The following is a 16,675-nucleotide window of genomic DNA, read 5'->3' on the forward strand; positions in this document are numbered from 1 at the left end:
GGCGAATTCTTAGCTCTGAATTTACAATTTTCTGCAATGAACTTCACTCGTTTTGATCTTTCCTTGGGATCATTGGGTTTGCCATCTTAACGCATGAGGGTAAATAATATTGACGGACGCTAAATCTACGGATGTATTTTCGCGCGCTTTTTCTCTCATAAACATAAACAATCATCAGCTGTTTGTTTGTGTTTTTGAACTGAATACTACATGATTTTAGCTAGAAACAATAAATAATGGAGTCTCTGGTAAATGAAATACAAGACCTTCAAACACAGTGCGATTCACTGCAAGAAAAGATTGGTGAAAGTGTAAAAGAAACATTTCCATCTAAGCGAGCTGAAGGTATTGAACACTGTTTATACGGCATTATATTTACAACAACATGTGTTTGTAAGAATAATTAGTAGGTTTTACCAAGAATTTTTCTAAACAAATCGTTAGTATTAATTAATAAAAAAGATTTATAGTTTTGCTCTTTCATAAAACCAACTAATGTTTTTCCACAGGTATAAAGACAGTGGACGATATTATTCAACTAAGGAATCAGTATCTCACAGCCGAATTGTCTGTTAGAAATCAAGATGCATCCACTAAAAAGATCTCTACACATCCAGCCGTTGTGTCTTCAACTTTCACCAAGGAACTGGATGAACTTATTTCATCAATGGCTGAATTAATGCAGGTGAGATGAAACCAGAGTTTATTTAAGTCCAAATACAACATTACAGTTGGTTTTGGGGCTAAACAGTTGAAGATGGATTTTTAGTTGGATAAATGTTGCAGAGATGCAACTGAACAGTCAACCAAACATTAATTTAGGCAATTTTTATCATTTTATTGACCAAAAAATGTGTTTTTAACCTATTTTTATCATTTAGCCCATTTTTAGTTGTATATGAAGACAACAATCACTTTGTTTTTACTTTTCAGGTTGTAAATGCTCAGATGGAAAACCTAGAAAAAAGTATAGAGAACAAAGCAAGCATGATACAACAGCAAAATGAAATTCATGATGCGATGCAACAGCAATTGGCTGCAAACACTGAATCAAACCAGAACTTCGATGACTTTGTCAAAAGCCTTGAGTCAAAACAAGCAAAACATTCCTTGGACATACAAACCACTGTGAAAAAAATGAATGAGTTTTTGGACAGTCACTTTCCAGTGCCATCAACCAAGCAACAAAAACTTGCTGGAACAAATGTAAATGTCTATGAGATGTTAAGTCAAAAACGGTTTGTCTCAATGAAGCAACTTTACAATGATCTTTTAAACCTAGCTGTGGAGAAACCAGATGGACCCTATCTAGTTATTGATGACCAACATTGGCCCCCTTATGTCGATCTCCTTTTACGCTTTGGAATTGCTGTCAGACATCCTGGTGACATAAATCGTATTAAATTAGCAAACAGCTACATTTAACTGTCTGAAATACATTTTAGTTGTTATAGCCGTATCTGGTTACATTCAAATGTCTGAAATCTGTAATGCACAACATCTACTATTGACATTCTATGTCCTTTTATTTCTACTTCCTTTTGTGTACATGTGTACATATTGTCACTGTGACATCGGTAACACTGCAACATGTGTCCCAAGACCATATTTACCTCTTCAGAAAAACTAACAGTGGTATTTTTGCCAGAACTAAACAGTGTGCAAATTTTGACATGTAGATGGTTTATTTTAGGGGTGCACAACCTTTTTGGAAAGACGGATGCATCGCAGATCTTTATTTCACCAACGGCCGCCAATTACCTTCTTGTTTTTGTTTTGAAATGTATTATGTGAAAATAGGGCTTGTCCCACATACATAAACCATCTAATGGCGTCCAAACAGCCCGGATAATTTAAAACTTGATCCACAGATTGAGCTAAACAGTCTTACGACCAGTCGGAGCTATTTATGACGTCATAATCTGTATTGTGACGCAAGAGATGACTGTTTATTTGCATTGTTTGCATACAATAAGCGTATATAAAGTGTGATGCACAGGGTTTCTAGGCTGGTAATGTTCTTTTCAGTCTTACAAAATCGATTTAGTGCAGTTTGAAAGTCAAAATATTTAGCAAAAGAGTTGTTTTTACGTCACGGCCGCCAGTGCATATATTTTAATAAACATTGTTACGGCCGCACAAAATCGTCTATTCGGCCGTACGGCCGCAGGTTGTGCACCCCTGGTTTATTTGGTAGATGATAAGATGACACCAGGCAATAAAGCAAATACAAAATAACTACCAAGCTGAAATGGGATTGGTAAAAAAATATTTTAAAAGTTATAACACAGTCATTAGAATAGTGGTGACCACTACGAATTCAATCTTTAAATAGTTATTAAATCTTACCCTTAAAATAAACCACCCGCGACGACAGACGTTGAAAGAAAAACGTACTTCACCGTTTCAATCATAACCCCCTACTCTGGTACACCCCACTTATGTGCCTATTGCTTGAATGATTTGAAAACATTTATAAAAAAATGTGTACAGTACAATTGATTTCAAAAACTAAAGGTACTGAGTCGGGTGGTAACAAAGTTGGAAGCCACTGGCATACGCGAATTAGGCATGACAAGAATAAGAAATAAACCAGATCTTCTACAACAACTTTTACCTCCTTACGTTTGTAATATACGTGGTGATACCTGTAGACATAGCAGACCCGAACGCAAATTGACACAACAATTATCTCCAATCCCCACCTTTGTCTGAGCGCCAGACAGCACTTCCACCACCCGCAAATAACAGGTAACAACTTTTGTCGCCCTGCTGTGGAAGAGCTCGAAGGATTTTTTTCTTTTATCTTTGCGCATCCCTTCCGGGCAAGAAGTATATAAAAGCGAACGCACGGTTGCAAAAGTCATAACCTATCAGAACTAGAGGAGTCAACAATATGCCTCAGTTTGCAGAAAAACAATGTCAAAGAATTTTAAGTTTTTTGCTGCCAACAGCGACTGTCCTATTATTCTCAATAGGGCTATGTAACGGTTTAAACATAAACCACGACACAGATCAAGCAGAAGAAAAACAGCTAAAGTCATCAATGTTAAAGTTCCTTAGTTTGGACGAACCTCCAGCAGTTTCAGAACAAGATTTTATAACGGCTGAAGTACCAGAAAATGTCCAGGAGAAATACGACAATTTAATGTGGAAGTACATGCGGGAAAGTGAGGATAAAACGTATGAAAGAAAGTTGAGATCTGCGGAACCTTCGTTGTCAACTTTGTTTAGAACAGCTCAACGAAATCAAGGTAAAAAAGTTTTATTATTTGTTAGTATGTATAGATAACGTCCACCTTGCGTAGGATTATCTAAGTTAGGCTAGTTTGTAAATAAATAATTCATTTTTTGGGTTATTAATTTTTGTTATCGAACTCGTCCAATTATCTGAAAAAGCCCTTTACCGCAGGAGAACTAAATATCAACCGGTATTTTTTTCTAAAATTTTCTTTTTGCGATTTCTTTTTAAAAACCAATCAGTTTTGCCCAAAAAAATATTTGGAATATGTGCATGTGAAAACTGCCAGGTTTACTGAAGCAATATTGGGATAGGCTCGTTTGGCTTTTATTGCCGCAATATTGTAGGTTGTATTGCATAGAAAAACAGTAACCCTTATCCATTTAGACCAGCGGTTCCCAAACTGGGGTCCGCGGTCCTTTAGGGGTCCGTGAGGCAATTTTGGGGGAACCGCGAAGCGGGTAAAGTAATTCTATAATCTTACTTAGCGTCAGTTTGTGCCACTGAATAAGTCCTTTATTGAATGACAACTATCAAAAATGCAATTGTTCGCGCCCAATCGCACTGCTTTTTGTCTTGTCTGTAATGTCACAAGCTGTCTTTAGAGTTTAGATCATCATTATGCGCAATTTTGAATAGCTAGCGAAAATCCTGCAATCAACTTTCGTTTTTCTGAAATACACATTCCAGCTTAAGGACCGCGAGCCCTCGAAATAATGGCAAAGGGACCGTTTTGACAAAATAATGGAAAAGTTTGGGAACCACTGATTTAGACGATGTTTTGTCTGTCAATTTTCTTCTAGGTAAATAGGCGGCACTTGTCAAGTAGACAACAACCACTATTAGCGTTTGATGTCTGACAGGCGGCACGCACTTCAAGTGACAAGTGTAATCTCCTGAAACCCAAATCACGACCCCGTCGCGACGCTAGTGTGTATTCGTTCCCGTCGGGCAGACAAAAAATATCTCACAAAGTTGCAAAGTGTCGCATCCCCTGCGGGATCATTTGCCACAAAGTTGTTCTCGTTAAACGGCGCTCTAATCCTTTATCGAAACGAGAGATTTTGATTACTGCGATATCGTTGCGACAAATTGCATCGCATTGTGTATCGCCGCAAAAAGCATTGTTTTAGATATTTTGTTTTGTTGTCCGTCATAATGGAAACAGCGCTCTAACTGTCGCAATGCATTGTTCGGGGATGCACTTTCACACAATGAAACAATGCCCGATGTGCGGTAATAAAACGATGATTTGTAACACTAACGATTCGCCACCTTTCTCGAATAAACAATGTGGTCCTTTGTTTTAATCTTACGTGTTTTTCACAGGTATACCTGGCGAGGTTGTATTTTCAAACACTTTTCGAGAAAAACTGATGTTCGATATGGAAGGAAAAATCCCTGAAGACGGAAACGTGGCCTTTGCTGAGTTAAAGCTTTACAAAAAAATTCCAAATCGCCGGCGCCGTGGGCCCAACAGTAGAACCTCGAATACGCAACAAAACAGGGTCCAACTTTCAAGACGCCGACAGGCCAGGGATCGCAGAGTGCACCGAGCAAGAGTTTCAGTTTTTCACACAGCGTATGATCGTTTCGGTGTTGAACGTTCACAACTATTGGACTCAAGGTATGGACCGTTTTGCCCAAATATTCCTCTCACTAATGGCAACAATGTAACACTTTTGTCTGAATATTTCTATTATTGATGATTAATTAATTGATAACCAAATAACAGTGGTTTTAAGTCGTTAGGTTTTCGCATACATATACATTTCAATTCAAACGAATATTATATTTCTATATCGACATACCCCAATTATAAACATAATCTATTCTAAGTTATATTATACATATTAGAATCAGAACTAACTTGATTACATTTTGTCACAGAATGGTGATGGTCAATCATTCCGGATGGCAATCTTTTGATATTTCGCGGGCAATCAAACAGTGGCAACGTCATCCCCAGAAGGTTATGTCGATCACCTTTGAACTGAGGGTGGATAGTGTGCGTCCTGGCAGAAAAGCAGCGGAAACAGCAAGTTTGGTCCGTTTTGCGGGACAAGCTGTTTCACACAAATCACCAAGGCGCCCAGAAATCGTAATTTACACCGAAAAACAACAAAAAACAGGGTAAGCTAACTTATAGTTGCAGGCCTATAATTGTAGGCGCATAGTGGTACAGTAAAGATAATATTAAAACAGAATTGGAGAGAAATGTTTTCAATGTGCTTTGGAAAGTGATTTATCCGATTAATCAGTTTAAATTGGAAACAAATTTAAATGGAAAACATGATGAATTTAAATAATCTAACAGAATATTTACAACAAACAAACGGAATCTATCGTTATCTTTTTGTGTACTTAATTTAGAACAAATCTAACATGGCCTTCATACTTTTTTTCCGGTCTACCTGCTGTAGTTTTAACCAAAACATTCTTTCAAATTGTTTTGCTGTAGTTTTAACTAAAACATTTCTTTTAAATTGAATTTGTCCATAAACCACGTTTGTTGTTACAGACCGAGTGATTGTTCACGTGAAACTGGAAACAAATGCTGTAGAAGCCGTCGCTACATTAACTTTCGCGAGTTGGAATGGGCGCGAAAGTGGATAATTCAACCATCAGGTTATGATGCGTATCAATGTGGAGGAACCTGTACGCGTAACAGGTGGAAGTTTCTGCCGGGAACTGGACCAACTTGTGCCGCCACCAAGACCGCCCCGCTCCCGATCATGTACTTGGTGAAACGTGATGGTGCAACACACATTGAAGTTGCCGAGTTTCCCCACATGGTGGTGCAAGAGTGCGGATGTTCATTAGATCAAAGCTGATGACTTGTTTGAAACGTTGTACCGATATGTTGGAATGTTCCATTTGTTCTTTTGTTTCTTAAGCGCGTTTGCTCATCAAACTAATAAACATGATTCTTAAAAAACTGCATCACCCTGAGCAAAACCCCATAATATGAGTATAGCATAGATCTGGGGTACACAAAACAGTGCCAGTAGTGAAAATTAGTTCATTATTGGTTTGAATAAATTGGAGTTTAGTTGTTATGACTAAAACATTCTTAATGCTAATGCCCTCGTTTGGCTCGTAAAACGCAGCGCGTTTCTTAGTATCGTACTTGCTTTCGACCAAATGTTTGGTTAAATGAAGGATAAGCAAAAATAGCTGTTTTTACATTTGCTTAAAGATAGTTGGTACGGGACGAGAAATTCTGATGATTTGAATGTCCTTTTTGGTTGTGCACCACTGCCTTAAACACAGCAAGGCCGTAGACACGACTGTCAGCTCTTTTTGCAAAATAGCAAATCAACTTGTACATTATGGTTTTATTTGACGCCACAACCAAACAAAACGTGACACAAAATACATATGTAGCTCTATGTTTCAGGTTTAGTCTTTTCAGTCTTTTTCTTTTTAGACTTTGTCTCGTTCTCTTTTTTAACTTTTGCCTTTTTCACAACTTTCGGTTTGTCCTTCTCTCGTTTAGGTTTAAGCCCCTTCGCTTGTTTCTTCTTTCCATCAGAATTCTTAGTCTTCTTTGTCTCAACCGATTTCTTATCCTCTACGACTTTCTCTGAGGATTTATTCGCCTTCTTTTTCTTTTGGTCCAAGTACTGAGTGATGTTTCGCTTTTTCGCCAGAAGACCAGGAACCGGCCGCACGAGGGCACCAGGCTTATGCTTGCGCTTCTGATATTTTTTCAGCTGCTGCATGCTCAAATCCGAGCCGGGTCCTTCACAGCAAAAACAACTTCTTCGCTATTTGTTAAGAGTCAAGAGTATAGTTTAGACTTACGTTTTGTTGCCTTCTTTTTCGTTTCGGTCTTCTCCGTTTCAGCGTCATCACTCACTTCTAAACAACAGCAAAAGGTTTATGCATTTTTTAATATAATTATACAAGGTGTTTTGGGCAATATTGACAGAAGAAAATATATGTATTTAGTTTCCATGGTTTGATCTCTACACTACACAGCACATTTGGTTTGTGCTTCATGTTTCGGACCAAAAAACGCTTCTTTAAACGGTGTAAAACCAAAAACCAATTATACGATCTCAAGTTTTTTCGTCAACCCTTTCTGTCACAAATATCCAATGTCAAAGTCTCACTCGAATTTTACCTTCGTCGTTTTGGTTGTTGTCGGTTTTGCTTGGAATTTGGTTGGAAAACTTCTTGAGCTTTGCGACGAAAAATCCGTCCATGTTGTGAGTATGGGGATAAAACCTTCTCGCGTGTTTTAAGCTTGGGTGAAAGCGATATTGACGGTATCTGGTACAACGAAACACGATAATAGACAAAAAAACACGAATAAGTGAGTGATACTTGAGACGAAAAGGAGCAAAACAATTACTACACCAATCTCTTAAACAGCACCCATAATGTCCGACTTTACCTTATTGAAAGTCAATCCTTGTTTAACGTAACAATTTGTAACAGTATGACTTTAATGGGCATTCGCGTGTTAAATAAAGCTTCATGCTCTGTGACATAGTCAATGACTTCAATTTTTACAAGTTTATGAGGGCTGCTTTAAGGGGGCACAAACTATACAATAGTTTAGAACCACTGGGACAGATTGTGGTGTGTCAAACAAAACTTAGAAACTATTTGTAGGCATACCAGGTCATAAATACGCACCAGCGCACATTAAATGAAACAACAACTTTTTTTACAGATTTTAATTTTTTTTTACAGTCAGAAGGATTTACCTGGTAAACCCTTCAACTCCAAACTCTAGACCAGTTGGGACGAGTTTGACATTTCTTCTTTGTAGAGCGTAGTTCACAACTTCCTCATTTTCTTCCACCTTTTCATGACACAAAAAGTCAATACAAATGCACTTTTTTCACAATCTAGTGAGGTTTGACTCACCAAAATAGAGCAAGTACAATACAGAATGTAGCCTCCAGTCTCTGAGTTAGCATTGCAGGAATCAATGGCTGAGAGAATTAGTTCTTTCTGCAAGAGAGTTTTGTGTTTAAAGTAATCTTTGATTCACAGGTAAAATGTTTGGCAGCAGTTACATGCCACAATAATAAGGAGGAATTTGTTGTTAAGGAACACTTAATGCCATTTCCCCAACCTCTAAAAAATGACAAATGAAACTAAAAAATCAAAAAAATGCAAACAACAACAAGACAGCAAAATTTGTTGAGAGATGCATACCTGCAGATGGGAACATCTCAAGATATCGCCCTCATCCTTGTTGATTTTTACAGCAGGATCTTTTGAAATGACTCCAGTTCCACTGCAAGGTGCATCCAGAAGCACACGCGAGAAATTGCCCATGATCTAATGTGAAAATATGTCATGTTTTTAAATAGTTGCTAAAATAAGTCAAACAGGCACAATGTAAGATTATGATCATAAGCCTAGGAATAAGAACGGTACTACCATATTTCAATGTTAGCTAAACTGCGAATGCAAATACATTTACTTGCACTATGCAGATTATTATTATTTCACTGATACTATAATTCATTTGGTTTCTACAATGTTTAGCATCAAAAGTTTACTAACTGAAGTAAAACAGAATTTAGTGGTTTACTTACAGCAGGAAAAGACCTTCCATCATAATTGGACACAACGGTGTTGCTTATTCCCATTCTATGCAAGTTGCCCACTACAGCTTTTAGTCTTGGTGCACTGACATCATTTGCCATAATCATGCCGGTGTTCTTCATTAGTTGAGCTAGAATTAATTTAAAAATCAATGATAAACTTATCAATATGCAAAAATATTCAAACATAAACCAAGTCAGTGTTTCCTCTTTTAACTCAAGTTGAGCTCCAATAGTTTGTGTGTCAAATAAACACAGGTATTATTGTATTGGAGCTCTAGCGAAGTTTTAGCAAAATACTTTAGTGGTGTGAGTCAGATATTACAGCAATTTAGTGATTGCACAGCCCGCATCAAGTAGTGCATTTTCCCCCATAAACATTTGTCGGAAGAAGTTATGACATACCAATATATGATGTCTTTCCCCCTGGAGCAGAACACATATCTAGAATCCTTTCCTGTGGTTGTGGAGCCAATGCCATTACAGGCAGAAAACTGGAAGCTCCCTGGATCATATAATGTCCTGCAAGGTATTCAGGGGTAGCACCTGTGATAAGAAAATATGGTGTTATGCTGTGAATTGAATTTTAGTCCCACAGAGATAAACAAAAAAAGTGGGAGGTATTAACTGTGAATCCCAATGTATGCATATAACTTACTGACTATTACGAAGTACAAGTTGTAACTTAACAATACATACATGTACTTTTTAGGCAGAGATAAAAACATCCGAAATTTTCAGAGTTTAAATACAGACATGCAAATATCAATAAACAAGCAAATTTAGTTTAAGTACATGATACTAAAAGCTGGTAAGTAAAAATGATTGGGGTGTTGTCTTACCTACAGGGACAGAGGAATCATAAACCACCAAACCAACTTTTGTCCACTTGCCAAGAGGATCGAGATTCACACCTCGGGCTATAAGAGCCTAAAAGTAAAGTGCATTACAGAAATTACACTGTCCTTTTGAAATTAAAACAAAACTTTAATGTTTTGGAGTTTGTACAATCAGAATCTCACCCAGGAGTCATCACCAAGATATGACAGGTGGAATTTGTTCATCCTTTTGTACAAGCCTATTGGTACTACATACTTTATTTACATGACGACTTACAAAATTTTCATTTGTGGTGTCTTCAAGCGGCAAAGTTAATAAGCTTGTTACACTACTATATTTTGTGTTCAAAATCTTAACAAAAATTCTGAAAAGTTATTAACGAAATTTTGGCTAAGCTTAGTGCAAACCAAATAGTTATAGCAAGATATATCTTATTAGCAGGGCTGGGGAGCCCAGCTCCTGTTGGATAATAATAATAGGCAACATTCCTATTCCAATGAGTTTAATTTACATAAATTATTCACCATACTGATGTGTGTTTAGTCAAAAATAATGCGTTTATAAACCAGAAGAAACTAGAAAAGGTAAATAATGTTTAATTTATGATTTTGTTCCAAAAACTGAATCAAATTAAGAAGTCAGAGTCAGCCAATTTTCAAGGATTCCAATTGCTCGAAACTGTTTTTGACTAACCAGCCCTGGTTATTATAATAAAATTTTAAACAAAACCATTCTTACCTGTGCCAAATCTCGACGTTTAGTCTTGAGTGTGTTGGTGCGTACTGTGATGGGCCGACTTACTTCATTCGCTTCCAGAAATGCAATTAACTGAATAAGATCAGGATTTTAAAATTGATTTTTCTGAACAAAACAAAATATGTGTACCTCATTTTGTGGAAAAAGGTCAATCAGCTTGGAAAGCAGAAACTTGTTGTAACTGTAGTACGTCTCCAAATCTTTTTTAAGTGTGTTGACATAATCTTTTCTCTTCCTGAAATAACAAATTGGTAAATTTTGTGCTCAAAGCAGCTTTTAGACAATTTGCTTGGTCCAAACACATTTTGGTTGAACACATAATGTTATGTTTCCAAATCTATGAGTGACAATTATAGTTTGCAACTAAGATTCACAAAGACCTTACTTAAGCAAGCTTAAAAACGGACTTTTTGCCCAGTGATAAACATAAATTGTGATCAGGGTGTAGTGACTTGTTAACAACTCTGCAACAGTAGTTGGCAACAAATATTAGTGATGGGACGAGTACCCGGCACTCGGTATCGAAATATTTTTTTTCGATACCAACGTGCGAGTACCAAAGGCTTTACACCAGTGGTTCTCAAACTTTTTTATTGTCGAGGCCAAATAGTATTTTTTAAGTGTGTAGGGAGCCGCAAAAAAAACGAAACCCTAAGAAAATCACTAAAGATTATGACTTTGAAAGCTAAAATAGCAATGTTTGGTGGTTTTCTGAGGTCTGGTGCGAGCCGCAAAATAAGTAGTTGGGAGCCGCATGCGGCCCCGAAAACCCGGTTTGAGAACCACTGCTTTACACCATAAGAATACGGGCAACTTTATGCCAATATTTGCTTCGGACAGCACAAAATTGGAAAAAAGTTCTGTCAGTTTACGTATATCTTTTTCGCTATCACATGGAGATTAAATTTTTTGCCATGTGTGTGTTCACCCCTGTACCCCGACCATGGCAGATAAATAGCCAGTGGTATACAACTAAGTACAACACTACACTTAAGTACTCAGTAATCGTACTCGGTATCGAAGGTATATACATGTGGTACTCGTACTCGGTACTCGCTTCAAAACCTGGTATCGTCCAATCACTAACAAATATGCTAAGAAATAACACATGTTTCAATTAAACGTACGTTTCTGGATCCCGTTTGTTGGCAAAATCTGACAGAACACTCATTACATCTTTAATTCTTTGATGAACAAATTCCAATCTGGCTGGCTGACTGGGTAAAATTAGGTCAAGGAAAATAAGATTACTTTTGTTTTGTTTGAAAAAAGCATTATTTGCAATAGAATTTTTTTAAATCTTGATCACATACAAAATACATGATGCAAACAGTAAGAAAATTTTTTATGAGCGTTACTATCTCTGCAAAAGTTGTCAAAATTTTTGAAAAGGATATTTTCTTGCTCTAGTTCTTCACCAGATGGCAACTTTAGATCTGACTGAGCTAGGTTAGTTTGTATGTCTCCTTCTGGGATGTCTCTGCAAAAAATACATGTCAAACTGTAAAAAAACATAATTAAAAAAAGGTGGATGCCAAATTTGTAAAAAAATACATTTTGGGGGACAACCAAAATTTGCTGGTTTACTAAAAGTTTACTTGTTAAGTTGGGATCGCGCTTTAGTGGTTGAAATTGCTTGTTTTTCAATAGGCAGAAAATCATCATCTTCATCTACACCGCTGTCATTGGATGAATCATCACTATCTTCACCTTTCATCTCGTTCAAGACCAACTCTTTAATGTTGGCCTTGCTTGTATCAATGTCAGCATCAATACCAGAAACCTAAAGCATTTATAAAAAACAAATTATGGTCATACACAGGTTTTTTTTAAGGTTTGGTTTGGGTGACTGCTAAGTAGTTTTAAGAGACCGCAAGTGTTTCATTTAAATACTCAAAATAGCCATATTTGCTTAAACGAATTATTTATTAGGCTACTGGCAAATTTTGGGAAACCACTGGAGAAATTTGTTTTTCAAAACACCTTAAAAAAACACTGGTCATACATCTGTAAGTCAAAAATTAAGTCAAGGTAGTTTGCATATGTTGCTCTTACCATTGCTAACATACCATTCACACATTTTTTAAATGAAACAAACTGTATTCTCTGAATAAAATTAAACATGAACAATATGCACTATCAGAAGACAGTGAAAGATTTCAAGACAAGCACTGATGCACAACACAAATTAGGACATTTTAAACTTACCATAGGAATTTCATTGGGGATTTCATCATCACTGGAGCCAAACAATTCAGTTGGTTTGGGAACTTTTTCATCTAAGTTAGGCTCTGCATAACAGAAAACATGAGTATGAATTGGCATTAAAGAAACGTTTTGCACGAAGTGCTAATTTTTAGAGTACAACTAAACCAGTGGTTCTCAACCTTTTTTTATTGTCGGGGCTAAAAGGTAGTTTTTCGAGTGCGTAAAGAGCCACAAAAAACGAATTTGAATGAGAACGTAGGACAACAGCAAACAAGATTGATTAGTTACGCTGCATTGCAAACTTTTATCAATAGTAAATTTCCAAACATCGTTTTTTTACTATTGTAGCTTTCATGGTAATAATAATCTTTACTGATTTTGTGAGGTCTAGTGAGGTCCGCAAAATAAGTAGTTGGGAGCCGCATGTGGCCCTGAGAGCCACGGTTGAGAACCACTAAACTAAACTATAAATTCAGTGGTTGTTTAAAAAGTCCTCTTCCATATAACAAGTGTATTGCTTATGGTATGGGGAACACAGATAAAATTTCATTATAAGTCAATCACCAAAATGTTATATATATACTGACAAACCTTTCTTTATTGATTGAGCATTCAACAAGTCACACAGCTTTTTCTTTCTTTCTCTTTGCTTTGATCTGCGGGATTGCTTGTTGTCAGCATCATCTATTACAACATAATAAATCAGAGCTGTACCAGAAATAGGCAATGTTAAAATAGATTTCTAATGTATGATTAATCTAGTTACATCAATCCAGAATTAACAATTCCGATTCTGTTTTTATGCAATTTAAGTTTGTTTTTCTTTCTTCGCATGTTGTTGCACTTAAAATATGTACCAAACACAATAATCAAAGAATTGGACATGATTAGGGATGTTCAAAGTAGAATAATTGGGTATTCTAGAATAATTGTTTCGAATCTAGAATATCGAATCCAATTCTTGTATTATTTTTGACTGTGCAATCATTAATCTTGACAACAACTAAAGTAGACCAGTTTATTACATTATAAACATATTATTCATTTATAATGTAAAAAAGAACCAACCAAAACAAAGAAAAAGACTGGGAAAAAACTTTGCACAAATGCATTGAAACTAAATGCCCCAAAGTCAGAAAAATTAGGATAAGGTTAGTGGTATTTCTTGTCTTCAGTAGAAGTAACTATGTTGTAAGCATGCAGTGGTAATTTTTTTTCTCTGGTGGTAGAGGACTGACATGGACTCCCTAGTATACAAATATATAACATTTGTAGCTGCAAAAACAGACACCCTAGCAAACAAAGTTGGGACATTAATTTTCAAATCCCAATTAAACTACCTGCGATTTTGCACCACAAAACGTGAACTTAGCAGAGTTTAAGCACTACATTTTTATGTTTGTATGGGGTTAAGAAATGACCCAAATGTCATATGTTTTGGCTTTCCTTCACTGTTTTTGTGATATTAACAGACAATCCCAACACCATGATCGTTAAATGTTTTTTGCTGTCAAAGTCAGAAAACAATTAGATGCTGGCAAAACATTGCAAAAAGTCGTTTTATAGCGAAAACGTAATCATGTGATCAGATGCGCAACAAGTGCGCTAATCGTTAATTATGCCTCCAATGCACAACCGTCATTATGGCGTTGTTATGGCGACTCATGACTTGGTGTTAAGGTGTTGTATAGCGCTCCCTGATTTTACAGCGATGAGTCACTTGCCGTCTTTTGCAACTGGTGCAATGACCGGGCGTCGACGTAAAAACGTAACGCATGTGTTAACATTTTTATCAACGACGAGAGCACACATTTATAGCGGTTCCAATTCCCAATATAAATGGCAAAAATGGATATTCTACTTTAAACATCCCTAGACATGATCCTTCCTTAACTTAGAATTTCAACTTACCGATCATAAACTGTGACTATTCTAAAAGCAGACCTGCTTGAACACTTTCATGTGGTTTAATCAAACTACAGTGCATAATTTATGTACATCACTAGACAATGCAATATATGCACCAAATACAACACTATTTCAAAATAGCTTAAATGTACCTTTCCAATGTGCTGGGACTGTTAAATCTTTTTGTCTGTGAGCTTTCTTTCCTGGCCCACGAATATTCTTTTTCTCAGGATCCCGATGATGACGGCCCATTGTTTCTTCTTGGTAGCTTTATTAATATCAAACATTTTAACAAGCTATGAGAGATGTTGTCATACAGGGTTTTTAGATTAAATGAAATTATGTTTGTGGTTATTGCATTTAACAAACAACATACAATCTTAACTTATCTACCAGTGTCAATTTTTTTGCAACAACTTACAGGAGCCTAAAATTACCACATTACTAATAAACCAATTGGTAACATGGCCTCATAACTTGGTGCATGCTGCATCAACTACCTGGTTGCATTGGCCCTAAACTATTGGGTGGTAAGAAAAAAATCAGGTATATATATATGGTTTATTGGGAACCTTAATTTGTACTGCTAGCCATAAGCATGTCACAATTTACCAAAAATGTATAATTATTATTTTCAAACAATAATGACACATTCAAGGACAGCTCTGTTACTTGTGATTCATCATTTTTGTGTTACTCCTAATGAAGTAGGAGATTCAATATTCTGAGTTTTACCAATTCTTTTATGCTAAACAGATTATTACCATAATATAAATATATATGATAAAAATGCACAAGTTCTCACATCAAAGACCCTTGCTTCTTTCAGCCTTTCATAAATAGATAGACTTTCCTCCCTTCCCAACTTGTATTTTATTTCGTCGTTATCTGCTTTGCGACGACTAAAAAAATATTTAAAACAACTCTGTGTAACAACAAAGTGTAATGAGTAAGGAGTTAGCCTGTGCAACAGGTTGGTGATCCACGATTCTGTCTTCATTAAAAATATACCAAATACTTAAGAGCAGCTAGTGATGGGATGAGCAATATGTCTGAGTTTAGGCAAAGATACAGATTAACCGGGGCTTACTGTATTTTTAAAACAGTCTTACCCAAATGGAACTATTTGTAACAATGTAGACATTATCTGAACATTAACAGTGCAAAAACTTCAACAGTGCATAAACAACCACATGTTTTACCTTGAATCAATGTAAAAAACAAAACCAATAAGAGCAAGTCCCCAAAAACTAGCAATAAAGTTGTAGAGGCCAAGGGATTTTCTTGATCTTATGGCAGCAGGACCCTGCAAGCGACGAATAAGAACTTTCTGTCGAACTTGGGTGTTCTGCAAAGGGTCGCGTTGGTCAAAATTTTCGATTTTGTTTGGTTTGGATACTTTTTTGCCCATAACACAATTTGCAATAAATTACTTTTATTTTACATAGGTATTCATTCGACTGGCCTTTATTCTTAACACTCTATAAGGTAAAAAAACATGCTTATTTAAATACAATCGCCGCCAATCGTTACAAGTTTGCTACATCAAAAACAGTTCGAGGGCATTGAAGACCACGTGTTCCAGCGAATCGAAACACAAAACTCATTACTCCTCTTTTCTCTTTTAATATTCCTCCCTGACTCTCTCCCAACCTTGTGCATTCATGCGTCAAGTTGGGACACCACCAGTAAAATAGAAATGAAACCTTTTTATTTTGGGATATTTAAACGTTAAAAAAAGTGTTTCAAAATTATGTGTCGAAGAACAAATTAAATTATGTTCAATAAAGTTGCCATTATATCTTAACCAGAGTGCAAGCATACCACGGCAAAATTATGTATTTTCATATTCCTCAGAAATAGGCCTTTCACATTAATCACATGTCTGTAGCGGCCTCTCTCACTACCGTTATCGTGTGCGTTCATACTACAGCGAACCGGGCAGATTGCCTTCTTTCTCTGACTCTCGTCTTATGTGGCGTATTCGCAAGTTGTGTCATTCTATTACGATGTACCTCGAATAAACACCTCGCTACATTTGGTGACCCCTTCCGTTTTATTATAAACCAAGTTTTCCTTCAAGAGCAGTAAACCGCCCAAATTCCTCAGTTTTATATTGTAGGTTGTTACTCCAGATATTAAACATTGAAAA

General features: G+C 36.4%; 3 protein-coding genes across 3 annotated transcripts; 2 read left to right on the forward strand and 1 right to left on the reverse strand.

Moving 5' to 3' along the window:
- The first annotated feature begins 147 nt into the window (after window positions 1-147).
- On the forward strand, window positions 148-2,001 carry LOC145227555 (centromere protein K-like). The gene is made up of 3 exons (XM_080092412.1): window positions 148-345; window positions 510-685; window positions 934-2,001. The coding sequence occupies exons 1-3, from the start codon at window positions 237-239 to the stop codon at window positions 1,423-1,425; spliced, it is 777 nt and encodes a 258-aa protein (XP_079948538.1). The 5' UTR covers window positions 148-236; the 3' UTR covers window positions 1,426-2,001.
- A 771-nt stretch (window positions 2,002-2,772) lies between these two features.
- On the forward strand, window positions 2,773-6,199 carry LOC145227548 (left-right determination factor 1-like). The gene is made up of 4 exons (XM_080092400.1): window positions 2,773-3,254; window positions 4,571-4,868; window positions 5,132-5,374; window positions 5,763-6,199. The coding sequence occupies exons 1-4, from the start codon at window positions 2,897-2,899 to the stop codon at window positions 6,073-6,075; spliced, it is 1,212 nt and encodes a 403-aa protein (XP_079948526.1). The 5' UTR covers window positions 2,773-2,896; the 3' UTR covers window positions 6,076-6,199.
- A 365-nt stretch (window positions 6,200-6,564) lies between these two features.
- Window positions 6,565-16,058, reverse strand: LOC145227518 (28S rRNA (cytosine(4447)-C(5))-methyltransferase-like). Its single transcript, XM_080092366.1, has 19 exons — window positions 15,726-16,058; window positions 15,329-15,425; window positions 14,676-14,791; window positions 13,207-13,299; window positions 12,616-12,698; window positions 12,006-12,190; window positions 11,805-11,887; window positions 11,535-11,628; window positions 10,537-10,642; window positions 10,390-10,479; window positions 9,654-9,741; window positions 9,217-9,357; window positions 8,803-8,942; window positions 8,417-8,542; window positions 8,123-8,209; window positions 7,960-8,057; window positions 7,371-7,519; window positions 7,049-7,105; window positions 6,565-6,986 (listed from the first exon to the last, which is right to left on the reverse strand). Exons 3-19 carry the CDS (start codon window positions 14,773-14,775, stop codon window positions 6,631-6,633), a joined length of 2,076 nt encoding a protein of 691 aa, XP_079948492.1. The 5' UTR covers window positions 14,776-14,791; window positions 15,329-15,425; window positions 15,726-16,058; the 3' UTR covers window positions 6,565-6,630.
- Between the last annotated feature and the right edge of the window lie 617 nt (window positions 16,059-16,675).

The sequence above is a fragment of the Phallusia mammillata genome, chromosome 1, assembly GCF_965637545.1.
Source record: "Phallusia mammillata chromosome 1, kaPhaMamm4.hap1.1, whole genome shotgun sequence".
Taxonomy (NCBI): Eukaryota; Metazoa; Chordata; class Ascidiacea; order Phlebobranchia; family Ascidiidae; genus Phallusia; species Phallusia mammillata.